A 14,846-nucleotide genomic window follows, 5' to 3' on the forward strand; every position below is an offset into this window, starting at 1 on the left:
ACTAATTAGTTCAGATTAAGTAATGGTACTGTTTAATTTATTTACAGTTTGCTTTTTAAAAATAATAATTATATCACACCCGATAATATATATATATATGTATAATTAAGTTTTTGATAGCTATATATATAGTACTAGATCTCTATATATATAAAAAATTGTAGATCTCATTGCCCAATTGTTTTCTCAGAAAGAGACAGCAAATTAAACAAAATTGTTCCTTATAAACGTGAACAAAAAAAAAAAAAAAAAATCTGATTCCTATAACATTAATTAATCATCGTTTCTCCATGTCTTCCCCGTGTCCCCCCGGCCTCCTTTTCTTCATTTTTTCTTCTTCATGCATGCATGCCCCATTTCCAATGAGTTGCCATGCATGCATGATGTGTATATATATATATATATAGGAGGTAGCGCGCATTAGATGTTTGGATGCAGGCTCTCGGGTTTCATGCTTGCAATATTAATAGCGCTGTTATTTTCAACGTCGTCATCCCTTGGAGACGTGATTACATTAATATCGGTCAATTCATGTTGATGAGATTCTCGGTAGCTTTTGGAGGGTGCTAGCTGAGTTATCTTCTTTATCTCTTTGCCTTTCCCCCACAGCACCACGTATAACCCGCACACAATCATCACGGCTCCTAATATGCTGCATAATGTCGTTTTGAAAGACAACAAATTAAAATCAAAACTCAAAAGATCATTAAAATAAATAATATGGATAGTAGAGCTAGCTAGCTAATAAATGAACCCAAAAGACGACGACGACGTACCTTCCAAGATGCAGCTTTTCGTCCAGTACTAAAGACCCCATGATGGCAACTGAAACAAGCATTAGAGGGCTGAAGATGGAGACGAATAAAGGACCTCTCATGTGCACGCACCATGATATCAAAGTTACCATAACCCCAGAAGCTACGATACCCTGCAACACATGAAATTGACATATATGTACGTACGCACGTACTATTCTCAGATCAGACCAGAAACGTCGGGACAGAAGGTTTTTTTTTTTTTTTTTTTAATGTTTTTGAATTGACAAGGGTGGAAATTAAGCACTAGATTCCATAAAAAAATTAGTATACCGAGTAAGACACTGTAAGTAGCCTGATGTTCCAGCCCAACTTCCATTGATTCCAATCCCTCTCCGTGCATAGGGCAAAAACAGCAGCTTGGATTGTTCCCATCACAGCCATTAGAGCTGTACTTGAGTAGTGACATGGATATGTTTCACTCATTTTTGCCTGTTTTGACATCATAATCAGTTAATGATCAGTAATTTGTTTGAAGTGGGAAGAAAAAGATGGAACGGAACTTAATTGGCGTAGATTAATTTCTTTAATCATTTTATAACACATATATATGACTTACAGTCAGAAAAGTCTTTCGATAACGTCATGTGCGCTAATTATACTTTAGACAAATGCTTTTGTAAATGAATTTTCTAAAAAATTGTTTCATTTGATAGGTGAAATTGTAAAATTATTTTTATTATAAAATAGATCTAATATATTAGATAAAACTACATCAATTTATAAGTTTACTTTTATAAAATCTTTTTGTATTTATAACAATATCGGCCACTTGTGGCTATAACTTAGGATTCGTTTGGATGGTGAGATGAGATGATATTGTTTTAGATCATGAATTGAATAAAATATTATTAGAATATTATTTTTTAATATTATTATTATTTTAAAATTTGAAAAAGTTGAATTATTTATTATATTTTATATGAAAATTTGAAAAAGTTGTAATGATGAGATGAGATTATTTCTGTATCCAAACGAGCCCTTATAAGTGATATTTTTAAAAATCTCGATTGCTAGCTAGACAAGAATAATCTAGTAGGGGAAGTTTGGATAGTACTAAATTGAGATGAATGAGTTAAGTTAAAAGTTGAATAAAATATTGTTAGAATATTTTTTTTTAATATTATTATTTTTTTGATATTTGAAAACGTTGAATTGTTTATTATATTTTATGTGAGAATTTAATAAAATTGTAATGATTAGATGAGATAAATTGAGAGAACTTTTTATCCCAGCCAAACCTTAAAGTTAGGTGTATTAAAAAGAAATAATATATATATATATATATTTATATTTATATATATATATATATATATATGTTGTATGATACTGACCTGAATAATTAACCAGGAGGCGTATGAGAAACAACTTCCTATAGCCAAAATACCACCCAAAAGGCGATTTTCTGATCTTGGGGATACCAAGTGTTTGGTTTGACGTTCGCCGTGATGCAGAAGGTTAACGTGAGTACACCATACGTTGATCTCTGCTCCTTTATAGAAAGTGAGGAGCATCGCCCCACCTATTCCCGTTAATGTTCCCAACACTTTTGCCTTCCCTGATACCGACCCTAGACTCAGCTTCTCCAACCTGCATATATATATATATATATATATTCCAATTAAAATCCGGATTCACATGAACCTCTGATCACTAGCTAGTTTTTCAATGTTTCAGATCAACAGATCATCATATAATGCATGCGAGCTTTTAACTTATTTATTTACTGAAGTGGATGCCTGATGTTGTATTGCTCATGACGTATGTGTGTGTGTGTGTGTGTGTGTGAGAGAGAGAGAGAGAGAGAGAGACCCAAAGGAGACGGCCAGGATGAAGGTAATGGCTGGAACTAGGTTAGTCATGGCTGAAGCAAATGTTGCTGATGTCAAGGTTAGGCTCTCAATGTATAAATTTTGAGCTAATGAACCCCTGCAATTCGGAAGTCGTTGATATATAATAACTAAATCAGTAACTGCAAATTAATTAGAGAACCAACTAAATAATATTATTAACATGAAAGTGCATGCAACGTCTTACCCAAATAGCCCACAAAGAAATGCTTGGAAGAGTACTACCCAAGTCAGCTTTGGCCTACTTTTCCTGCAAAAACCCAGTATTCATTAGAACGTGCTAATTAGTGTCCGGATCCTTACCATTTTTGAATGAAAGCATCCAAATATTATTATTCTCTTGCTGTTATTTTTCATTACAAGGGGTCTGGTTTCTTCAAAAGTAGCCGTCTTATTTAAGTTTTTTCTCTCCATCTCTTTCAAGAATTGGTCTGGTTTCATATTTCATATTTGATTAAACATGAGGGTAAAAGAATAAATTCATATATTTTTAAGTGATATACAGTGTATGAGACTTGTGTATAGAATTTTTCACACACATACACTTTTAGAGACTGTGAAATTTCAATCATGTGGTTCGATCCTTCTCAAACTTCTCTGTCAGCAGCTAGCGCCATTATGGAAAGCATACACCCATACAGAAAGTGTTTGGAAGTGCACGGGAAAGATATATATACATATATATATATATATAATAAGAGCACAAAATGAATAAATAAAAATCAAACATGCATATTGTTGATGGCTTTTGAAAAGAAAATAATACTTGGCATGCAGCACGCATTAAACAAGAATGCATGGTACTGATGAAACACAATCACATCGATTGCTTTTGAATAAATAAAGAGAGATCGATCAGAAAGATCAAAAGAAAAACACGTACGAACGAGTCAGTATTATTATTATTATTATTATTATATAGATATATTACCTTCCAAAAACGAGAGCCAGAGGAACGATAAAAGCTGTTGCGAAAACGAAGCGATAGGCAACAATAATCCTTAAGCTCATTCCATCGTTTGCGGCCAATTTGTAGAACACATTGACCCCTGCAAATGCAAGCTGAACCACCACCATTAACAAGGCTGGCCTCAGCTCATGCACTAAATCACAAATGCGTTCCATTTCTGTCGACACAATTAAATTATATCAATCCCTGCGGCTGGCCTGCCCCCAACACCAACTTTTCCTAGCTAGCAGAAGATCAAAGAAACCTTCTTGCTTGTTGGTTGGAGTTGGAGAAAAAATAAGACAAAATGGCAAGCAGATGTTTTTGAGAGATGAAAGAAAATTACGAGATGATCTTGGATATATATATAGGGGTTTTCAAGTCCAGAAAGAAAGCGAGAGAGAGAGAGAGAGAGAGAGAGAGAGTGAGTGTGTGTGGAAGGATGAGAACTAGCTAGGTGTCGAGGAGTGTGAAGATTTGTTGGGGGGAGGGGAGGGGAATTTATTGCAAAGAGCATGAAAACGAGATTTCGCACTTCTCACGTACGTACGTCATCACATACGCATATAGTTTTTTCCCACTAGAGAGCCGCCCCGTGTGTCCTACAGGGGCGTCTTCGATTTATATATGGGTGGGTCTACGCCCACCGTTGGGAGCTCCCGCTGGGGCTCCCGCTTATCATTTTGTGTTTTTTTATTGTTTTGTATTTTTTTACATGAATTTTTTAACATCTTTAAATATTTTTTAAAAAATAAAAAAATTTATAATATTATTAAAAAATACTTACGTAAGCATGAAGTACAAAAAAAACAAAAATAAATAAAAAATTATCAACGGGAGCTCCAGAGAGAGCCCCAACGGTGAGCATAGCATTTCTCTTTATTTATATGGTGCGCCAGTCAGACTTGGTGGAGTTCATTGCTCCATTTAACACAAATTCTTTTTCGGAAACTCTATTATACATCCACTGTTTGCTGCACTCATTTACACACATGACGTGTCTGAGACCCCCCTCCCCCCAAACGCACGTTTTCGTTTCATTTTGAATTTACCCCCAACATTCGTTCGTCTTCAACATTCGTTCCTCTCCCCCAACCCTACCGCGTCGTTTCCCCGAGCCCCGCCCTTTCGTCTTCAAGATTCACTCTCCCCCAACCCCCCGCGTTTCCTCCCTCCCTGTTTTGTCTCCTATCCCTTCTCTTTCCTTATTCTCCCCCCCACCCGAGACTCCTCTGCCCTAAGGGAGGCCCTGTCCCGCGATTTTGAGTTCCTCCCCCGAAGGCCGAGCTCCTCGCAGGTTATATCTTCTTCTTCGTCTTCTCCTCCTCTAAGATTTACACTTATTCGCTAAGGTTTCTTCTTCTTCTCTCTCTCTGTGTTCGACACACTCAGATTGAAGCTCTCAATCCACCGACACGAAGCCCAGAGCTGCGGGAGGGGTAATGTACAGTTTCTTGTAAATAATATTCCTGAAGCTTTTTCATGTATTACGTTTTTTTCCTATCTGATTCTAGGGTTTAGTCATATGATTATTTTTTTTTCTCTGTGTTTACAGCATTTTTTTTCCTCTAGGGTTTAGTTATATGAGCTGTAGGTTTACTGGTCAAATATATGAACAAGCAGAGAAATCCTCAATAGCAGTAATGTGTCAAACTGGGCAAACAATATGAAACTTAAAGAAGAAACTGTCTCTTTAACCAATTATAAACACATTCTAGTCTGAGATTTATCTAGGCAAGCATATTAGCACAGGTTTTAAGAATCCGTGATGAAGCTTGAAAGAGATTATTAGAAAGGGTTTGTACAATAGTGGACTTCCATGTGTTAATGTCTTATATCAGGTTAAACAAATTTGAGAAACAATTTTTCCATCGGCTATCCATCTTAACAAACCTGAATATAGAACTGACCAGACAATAATGGTATTTCTTATTCATATCTTGAAAGAGATTGCACCTTTCTGACTTTTCTTCTTTATCTCGATGTATAAGTGAAAGCATTATGACTATAAAATTGAATTTCTTAAATTCGGTCAATGGTCCTCCAAACTTTAGAAAACCCCCAACTGCTACAGATCAGCCATCTTACCAAAAAAGACCATAATTTATGTATGTATGATATATGTAAATTCCAGTTCATTTTTCCAGCCTCTCCCCCCCCCCTTTCCTTGGAGCCAAACTCGCTCATCCAATATAACTTACCCTTATTATTTTTTCCTCTTTAGTAAAAAAAAATGTCAAGGCATAATCTACTTGACATTTTCCAGAGATGATCTGAGAATATGTGTGTGTGTATATATATATATATATATATTTGCAAGCATAGGGAAACAAACTAGCTGAGAGCTTTGCAAGGGTTCGAGAGTCATCAAAACAAGACAAGCTTCTTGAGTATCTTCAGCAAGAGAGATGTTTTTGCCTATTATATTAGCTCTCTGGTTCGGACTAGCTTTGGGGGAGACTATTGTCTTCCAATATGTCCAACTCTCATTAGAATAAAATGCATATTCTCTTCACTTACCTAGGTTGGGTTTGATTACTTTGAAATAGACCATGCATGTGGTTGTACTTTATTGACACTAGTTAATAGAAAATTAGACTATGGCTTTCTATTAGTGTAGTTAAACCCCCTTACCGAAGAAAAAAAATTATTGCACTCTCCAAGGTTTGAGTAGCAATGCCATCACAATAAGGCTATTGCAGTGAAAGTAACCTAGAAATGAGATATGAGTAAAACTCATCTTCTTAAATTTTGTCTCTTTAACCAAATCTATTAAGTGGCACATTTTAAATGCATGTCTATTTAGACTCACCTTTCTTTGCTTGTGTTGTGATTTTTCTTTTCCTGAAACTTTATTTTTTCTCCATGACTCAAAATTAATCTTCTCTACTTGTACTTGTATATAGAACCATACAAATAAATAATAATAAACGGCCAATCATGTTGCAATTAACTGGACTTTCCTAGCTGAAAACTGAACCCTGCAACTTGAATATCCAAATCTGTATTCTTTTTGGCATCTTTATCCATTTGGGAACACTAATGTGTACTTAGATATACATTTACCATGACTAACTACATCATTAATTATTTTAACTTTATAAATATTGTATCCTTGAATGGAAGTGTGTGGTTATTGTCATAAACATGATAATAAGCTGCTAGTGTTGGGTTACTTGAAATCAAGTTATGTTTAAATTTGATGATGGTTTTAGTTAATCAGACATTCACTAGGCAATATTACTATGTATTCAATTTTGTTCATATGAGACAGACTCTTGTGTTTGTAGTTGTCTTTCCTTTGACAGAATCACTATGGCATCTTCTCAATCATCATCTTTAGATAATGATTTTGTGATGGAGTCACCAACTTGTTGGTGTGGTTTGAAAACGCCACTAAAGACGTCCTACACTAAGAAAAATCCAGGAAAGAGATTTTTTGCCTGCCCCAAATATAATACGGTAAAGCAACTTAATATTTGTCATATTAAACTAATTGATTTGCTGTTGCGGGTTGTACTTTGTGTCATATTAATTTGGGAGTTCGTATTGTGTGCAGGAAGATGCGAGGTGTGAATTCTTCGTATGGGCGGATATTTTTCAGTTGTTAGTGGAGAACATGTTATTAAAACAGAACTCGCGGCGTAATACATGAGATGATGTATTATGCCGCGAGTATGCCGTTCGGAAAAGGGAAGAAAAAGTGAGAGAGATAGCGAAGAATCTGAAAAAGGAAAAGCGAAAGTTATTGTATTTGTACTGGATTATCACCTTTGTAATATTGTTTGCTTGGTTTGGATAAATGTAATGTAAAAAGCACGTTGTATAAATTATGTAATTTTTGATGTAGACACATTAGATTAAAAAGCATGTTGTATAAATTAGGACTTACTCTAATCTGTTAGAATAACAGTTTGAAGCTACTGCTGAGCTCGATTAAATGAGCTGAATCTATTCTCTTCAAGCCATTGCTGGCTTGTTTCCGAATCATCCGGTTTCTGAATCTATTTTGGTTGTTGATAGCAATAAACCCAGAATTTTAGATCATATGCCAAGAGGGGCAAGATATAAGTAAGATATATAATAAATCAAATCCTCAGATAAAATAATAGAACAAATTCAAATATGACATTAGGGTGGTAAGTACTGATCCAGCCTTTTTTCTGCCTAAAACTAAGCTATAAACTACAAAATTATAAGCTATAAACTACTACAATTCATTCTCACGCCGGCGCCGTGTATTGGAGCTTGGATATTCATAGACTGACAAATGAACCAAGTACTTCTTAATCAAAGAGACTGAAGCACATTTCCTGCAACAAGTTCAAGGCAAAACAAATCAGCATCATATGAAGAAATAGATCATAATATATATATATATATATATATATATATATGTCAACATTTTTTTTTTCTCTTGTTGGAGTACATGAAAATATATAGGTGGCACATTACATTTATTAGCCCATCTAACCTAAATAAATATATAGTACTTAAGCTGACTGCTTAGGTGGTAAAGAGATGCATGCTATATAATGATATAATCAATCTTTTTGAACGCCCTATAGGCTATAATGCGTGCAGCAGTAGTACTCAATTGAACAAGTAAAACTGTTATTACATTAACATGGGCAGGAAAGATCTAAGACAATGTAATTAAATTCAATGACGTAAATTAATTAAATTTAGCATGCCACTGGACACAACTACAATTTTAATATTAGAATACGAGCGGTGCAAAATTAGAGGAAAATGATCATAATGTACGTCAAGATCAAGAGCTTACTTCATCAGATTCCTCTTTCTCCTCCACCTTTTCCAGCTCTTTCTTTGGCTCCGCAGCAGCATGAGCAACAGCACCACCATCTGCACGGTGGCTGCAACTGCAAAACCATCATGAGCAGAAGACATAACGGCCAACTTCTCCCGCCCAGTAGCAATAAGTTCTGTAATGTCTTTGCCCTTGACCAGTGACAGAAGAAGCACTATCTTATCATCATCAGCTTCGGCTCCAACTGCAAACCCAGATAATTAACCATACAAAATTAAACATATGCTCCTTCAAGGTTTATAATCATAAAGCTGACAACTTGCATCAGATATTCAATGTTTCAAATAAATAATTTTATTCATATATAACAACACAAGCTATTGCCAACTCTGCCAGCATTACAGAAGCCCCTGGAAAAGAAAAAATACACATTACTTTCAAATAGAAGCATAAGAACCAATTGTGTTGGAAAGAAATAGAACATTTAAAAACATGAAGAAATAGAACATTATTTGGACTGGAAAGAAACTTCATTTAAAAATCACCCCAACCAAACTATAAACTCATATGTGCAATGAAGAAATGAGATGAATAAGTCAAAGAAATGGAAGCTGATAGGAGTAATAGATTACTGAGTCATGTTCAAATGTACCAAATGTTCAAATGTACCAAATGTACCAAATCTAAAATGGCAATCTATGATAAAAAATATAACTGCATGATATAAAAAGCAAGGAAGTTATTAAAACAAGCCATTGCTGCCTTCCACCAGCAAGAAAAGTGATTATTACGCAGCAAAAGTAGCCATTGCTGCCTTCCACAGAATCACAAATAAGACAGCTGACCCATTGTCCCATTGAAGTTAATGACAAGAACTTTTGACAATGAAGCAATGGAAAAACCACCATTCATACATGTTAACCTTGAAAGAGAGATCACTAACCAGTGCAAAACTTAGGTAATTTAAACTGATATTTTCCTCAGTTGCATCATCATCAACTGCCAAAATTTTGTAGTACTCCTCCAAAACTTGTTGGCTCATGGTACCAAAACACCTTTGATCTCCAATCTCCAAGAGGTACAAAAAATTACTCGTTGCATCTCCACAAAAAACCTTACCATTGACATACACCCATGGATACCAAAACTGCACTAGGAGGATATAAAGCCACAAAACTACCACCCAACCCTCTAAAACACAAAAAAACAGCAACTCATTCCCGGCGGCAGATCTGAGAAATACAATCATACAATGTTAGAGGATATAAAGACAAATCAATGAGAAATACAAGTATCTAAAAAGAACACTTTAAAGAAAGATTGCGAGATTCAATCATGCAAAATAATACTAAACGGGGAAAAAAAATTGCGAGATAATTAGAATGAGCTACGGCCCCAGAGTCAAGTTACTCCCCGAACTCCCAAATTCCAGCTTCTCCTTAAAAAAAAAGAAATGAGATTGCATCATTTTCAAATAGAAAGATTGCGAGATAATCAAAATTGTCATGCTATTTTCCTCTTTAACTACAACATACCCTCTCCAAGAGCTTCAAAAAATGTGGCTTCTCATCACCATGAGATTACAAATGTGCATCGAGATGGTGACACATCTGAAATAAAACAATCGTAGGGTTACAAGTGTGCATCATGATGTAATACATGGTTGTCAGTTATTTAAAAGACACAATTAACCTCTGCAGTTGATTGTGTAAAAATGTTGTTTTGTGTTCCAACATCAACCCCATCATCAAATTGGTGTTGTTCAGATCCCAATGTCTCACCCAATTGTGTTTCATCTACCAAGATTTTCCTGGAAGTCTGAGGTCCAATACATAAATAGACAGATATTAGATTCATAATATTAACTTAAAACAATACAAAATTAGACATGATGTCATACCGGTTTCTTTCTCTTTGTTGCCAACTTTTCCACTGGTGGAACCTTCCTCTTACTTGGGGGTCTCCCTTTCCCTCGAACCACGTTGGGGCTTCGTATCTTCTTACCCTTATCCAAGACGACATTTGCTTTGGCCTTCGTTTGTTCATATGCCGACTCTAGTGTTGAACCTTCACATTTTGTCTCAAACTCATCAACAACACGCAAGAAAGCACTGATTTTTTCATTATCAGAGGATATTTTGGTGGCTAATTTTGAACATCTTTTAAGCACCCGCTCATAATTCCGTGCATCTGCTCTGTCCTGCTGGTCATCGTAACTGCTTCTGACTAATGTGTATGTCCTCTTTAAGTCCTTTCTCCAACGATCCAACACATATACATTTGGCAGCACATTAATCTTTTTCAACTGACAAACTCTAAGTGCATGCCTACATAGAATCCCCCTCGTCTGAAACAGTGCACACGTGCATTTGACCTCCACCTCCTCTTCGTTATAGTAAACACAGAAATCCAAGGTTTTGATGTGGTCATCAGTAGATATTTCATCCAACACTTGGTATTTTAAAATGCACCCTTCTGTGCTTACCAACGAACAATTACAACACATTAGGCCCAGTAATTCTCTTTGTACTTCTTTGAACTTTGCATTTGTATATAACCTTTGGAACTGCTTCTCAATATTAAAATGGGACACGCAGGGAATAGTTTGGTTGTTAGAATTGAAATCAGCCATTGTCTCTAACTCCACCTTCTTTCTAAGAGCATTATCAAATTGGTCGACGAATTCCTTCAACGTGGTACCGGAATGGACATACCCATCGAAAAATGCATTCATGCTTTCCGACCTTTGTGTTGTGCTTATTCCAGCCCAGAATACACTTTTCAAGTAAGCTGGAACCCAAAAAGACCTTTCCTCATATAAGGATTGAAGCCATTTATTGCCGTGGAGATCATACTTCGTAATTACTTGACCCCAGCTCTCCTCAAATTCACCGCTGGTATGTGAGTCATATAATGCAGTATGAAGGTCAGTCTTCAACCCCGCATTGAATTGCGCATGAGATCCTAACTTCTCTGGAAGTTTGCGCATTATATGCCATAAACAATATCTGTGACGAGTTTCAGGAATACAATGGCAATAGCACTCTTCATTGCCCGATCTTGGTCGGTTATCATGGCTTTGGGCGCCCGACCATTCATACAATCCAACCACATTCGGAACAACCACACAAAAGTTTCAGTGTCCTCGTTTGAAAGCAATCCCGCTCCTAATAATATGGACTGACCATGATGATTAACACCAACGAATGGCGCAAAAGGCATCCCGTACCTATTTGTTAGGTACGTTGTATCAAATGTTACTACGTCTCCGAAATACTCATACGCCGCTCGACTCCGAGCATCAGCCCAAAATACATTTCGTAACCTTCCCTCATCATCCAAGTCCATGTTAGAAACGAACCCATCATTCCGATCTCTCATTCTTTGGAAATACTGATTAAGTGCTTCGCCACCACCTTTACCCAACCTTAAATGTCGAGCCTTGTCAATGAAATTCCGACAATCTTTCTCCTGAAACTGAAGATTCTCAAAACCCCCCGCATCAACGACAAGAGAATAAAAATTCTTGTTCATTCGTATACCGGCTCGATCATTTAGGTCGAGGATCCTTTGACTGTATTCATCTAGATGTTTGTGAGATCGCAAGAATCTTGTCTTCTTGGGGCTCACAGTTATGTGGTTGTGCACATTTTCAACAGTGGTGAAAACCCATTTATCATTCTTGCTCAATGTCGCATTTACTCTCGCTTTACAATCCGTTCTAGTTGTTGGTCGTGGCTTCGAGATATTATTGTTCGTAGGATTGTACTTTCCGCCACGGGCACAACCAACAGTCACGTACACAGGCCTCCCTTCATCATCTTTCCTAGTCCTTTGTGTCCGTACACCAAAACCCTCTTGCTTCGCATACTGCTTATAGTAGGCTGTAAGATCTTTCATACTGTCAAATTCCATCCCAGATCTTGGTGCTTCAACTCGTACTTCATCATCATCGACAATAGTGGTACCCTCTAAATATTCATTTATGTCGAAGACCATGTCTAAAAATGGAAACATATGGATTAGCATCAAAACAAAATTACAATGATTATAATCAAGGCAAATAAAACTGTACTACCATCGGCATCAAGACAACTTTCAGCAGTCATCCGTGATGTACTTCCAAGATTTTGTTCAAATGTGGTATTGGTTGGCACAATTGACGTCGGGGGCACTTCTTGCCTCAAGTCATCTGGATTACTCGGCGGAGGGTGGTAGGACATATAAGGTGGCATATGCTGCAACAGGCACGTTGTTAGGGAAAATTGGATGACTCTAAAAAATTTAACATGTTAACTTCTGAAATATAAAAATTCAAATAAATATACCTCAAATGAATCAGAAAATGGGCTATAATCTACTGGAGTACTCGGGGAATTGTAGGGCATATTTATATCAAAAGGATGCATTCTATCTTCATTTTCCCCCATCACAATAAGGCTAAGAATGTCTTCCGATAATTTCTATCCAGTCTTCCAAGATGGCAAAAGAAGAAAAATAAAGATTAAACCCTCATACGTAATGCAAAATCTGAAAATATAAGCACTTTCTACGTAAATGAAATACAAACGTACAATTATTGTTTGAACGGAAAAAATAGAAACAAATCACTCTCAGTGAGCAGAAACAGATATTTCCAATTCATGGAATCCATCGAATCATGTAGCAAGTATTTAGTTAGTCTATTTTCATGTCTTTCTACTTGTCAAGAACAAAAAAAATGAGTTAAAATATATTCTAATCTCAGTGCTCGGAATAGTTTCTAATAGTGTTTTCATGAAACTATTGCAAGACACTTATTGGACACATTTATTTTTTTTTTATTTTTATTTTTTTTATGAATATTGCAAAAACAATTACTTTGACAGCATCCTATCTATGCTATAGCCATATTTTGAGACTTCCTATTATTTAAGAAGTCAAAAGTTTGCTTTGTTCTCATACTGTTTAATCAAATTGGTCTTCACTACACATGAAGTTTAAAAGATTTTGTTCTTTTGTTGACATGAAACTGTTTTCTATTTTACCACATTTTCTTCTAATTAATTATACTCTTAAAAAAATATATGTTTCGGACGGAACAATTCATTGGAATGATTAACTATGATCACTAATAAACAACTTTTAAAGCAACCAAAATTAAATAAGCTCAAATATTAACTATGATCACTAATAAACAACTTCTGATCAAGCTTTCACACATCAGCATAAATATTAAATCTGAAAATTAAAATTTAGCATATTTGTTAATGACAACCTCAGTTGCATCTTGATAACATTAGGAGACAACACACAGGTTTTCCTCAATGTTTTCACATGTAAATACAGATTATAATAGCAAATATCATTTTCTGGAATTTTCTCCATGCCCTAAGCATACCCATCTCAGAAAACACAAAAATCATGATGTACATAGCATGTATGGACGGGAAAATGGTAGTATAATATTTACCTACAAAACCATTTGGCGAAACAGAGCACTCTTACCCGTCGTTGGTTTGGTCCGTTCGATCAGCTCGCGGGGAGCGGCGGCGCTGGGTAGAGATACGAGCGTCTCGAGGTGGCGCTGGGAAGAAGAAGTCGTCGCGAGGTGGCAAGCGGAAGCCGACGGACGCGGGTTCGTGGCGAGGAAGGGGGTTTCGCGGGATTCAAATATTCTTTACTCCGTTCAAACGAGCTCACGGGACAGTGGAGGCACTGGGCACTCGGAGGACTGCCGCTCGGTGGCACTGATGAGACAGACGGCGTCGCCGGGAGGTGATGGGTTCTGGAAGGAGATGCGGGTCGCGATGGAGCAGGGGTTTCGCGGCATGAGTTCAAATGGCAGAAACGAATGAAACGAATTTTCAAACCAGTCTTCAATCAAAACGCATGTTTTGATTTTTTTTTTTTTTTAAAAAAAAAAATGAAATCCACGTACTGAGTGCACTGAGTGCACCGCTACAGTGGATTCCGTATAGTGTTACTCGTTGTTTTTATATATCCAAACTAGTTTAAATTAATTTTCTACGTATTAGTAGTGTCCACAATAAAATAAAATAATTCTAAGTCTCTTGCATCTGTTAACATAAAAATAAAAATAAAAAATGTTAGATTGCAAAATTATTTTTATTTTAAAGTAGATCTATTTAAAATATTATATAAAATTATGTTAGGTTGTTTGTTTATTTTTATGAGATTTCTTTATATTTTATTTTGAGCTCTTTTATAATTACAATAAATTTCACAATAAATAATTATATATTCACTACAACAAAAAAGACTTTTTGGAACGATTTTCTTTGAAAATCGTCCCAAAAAGTGAGATTTAGAGACAAATTTAAGATTTCGTCCCAAACAAACGATGGAAGAACAAAACCGTTCGAACGGGATAATTAGAGACGAAATATTTTATCCCTAATAATAAAACCGTTCGAATGTAATGTTTTAACGTTTGGACGGTTAAATTTAACCGTCCGAAT

General features: G+C 36.0%; 2 protein-coding genes, 1 long non-coding RNA gene and 1 pseudogene across 3 annotated transcripts; 1 reads left to right on the forward strand and 3 right to left on the reverse strand.

The window, feature by feature from the left end:
• Nucleotides 1-241: 241 nt before the first annotated feature.
• LOC121258155 (WAT1-related protein At1g25270-like) lies at nucleotides 242-4,086 on the reverse strand. The gene is made up of 7 exons (XM_041159541.1): nucleotides 3,597-4,086; nucleotides 2,853-2,915; nucleotides 2,628-2,744; nucleotides 2,150-2,405; nucleotides 1,089-1,247; nucleotides 777-928; nucleotides 242-652 (listed from the first exon to the last, which is right to left on the reverse strand). The coding sequence occupies exons 1-7, from the start codon at nucleotides 3,788-3,790 to the stop codon at nucleotides 421-423; spliced, it is 1,173 nt and encodes a 390-aa protein (XP_041015475.1). The 5' UTR covers nucleotides 3,791-4,086; the 3' UTR covers nucleotides 242-420.
• A 2,781-nt stretch (nucleotides 4,087-6,867) lies between these two features.
• On the forward strand, nucleotides 6,868-7,417 carry LOC121258159. Its single transcript, XR_005939350.1, has 2 exons — nucleotides 6,868-7,076; nucleotides 7,174-7,417. It is a non-coding gene; the product is annotated as an uncharacterized LOC121258159 (long non-coding RNA).
• A 306-nt stretch (nucleotides 7,418-7,723) lies between these two features.
• Nucleotides 7,724-8,645, reverse strand: LOC121258834 (annotated as a pseudogene).
• A 1,937-nt stretch (nucleotides 8,646-10,582) lies between these two features.
• LOC121258835 (protein FAR1-RELATED SEQUENCE 5-like) lies at nucleotides 10,583-12,815 on the reverse strand (the record flags this gene model as incomplete). The annotated part of the gene is given in 4 exon segments (XM_041160366.1): nucleotides 10,583-11,412; nucleotides 11,415-12,386; nucleotides 12,464-12,623; nucleotides 12,714-12,815. Coding segments are annotated over 4 exon segments (2,064 nt in total), but the record flags the coding sequence as incomplete, so codon positions are not given.
• Nucleotides 12,816-14,846: the final 2,031 nt, after the last annotated feature.

The sequence above is a fragment of the Juglans microcarpa x Juglans regia genome, chromosome 3S (genome assembly GCF_004785595.1).
Source record: "Juglans microcarpa x Juglans regia isolate MS1-56 chromosome 3S, Jm3101_v1.0, whole genome shotgun sequence".
Taxonomy (NCBI): domain Eukaryota; kingdom Viridiplantae; phylum Streptophyta; class Magnoliopsida; order Fagales; family Juglandaceae; genus Juglans; species Juglans microcarpa x Juglans regia.

Excerpts from the sequence above, each read along its gene's own strand:
- LOC121258155 (XM_041159541.1), bottom strand. The coding sequence starts at position 3,790 with ATGGAACGCATTTGTGATTTAGTGCATGAGCTGAGGCCAGCCTTGTTA. Across the intron at positions 2,745-2,852 it reads TTTCTTTGTGGGCTATTTGG|GGGTTCATTAGCTCAAAATT; the intron begins GTAAGACGTTGC and ends TCCGAATTGCAG. Across the intron at positions 1,248-2,149 it reads CCTCCTGGTTAATTATTCAG|GCAAAAATGAGTGAAACATA; the intron begins GTCAGTATCATA and ends ATGTCAAAACAG.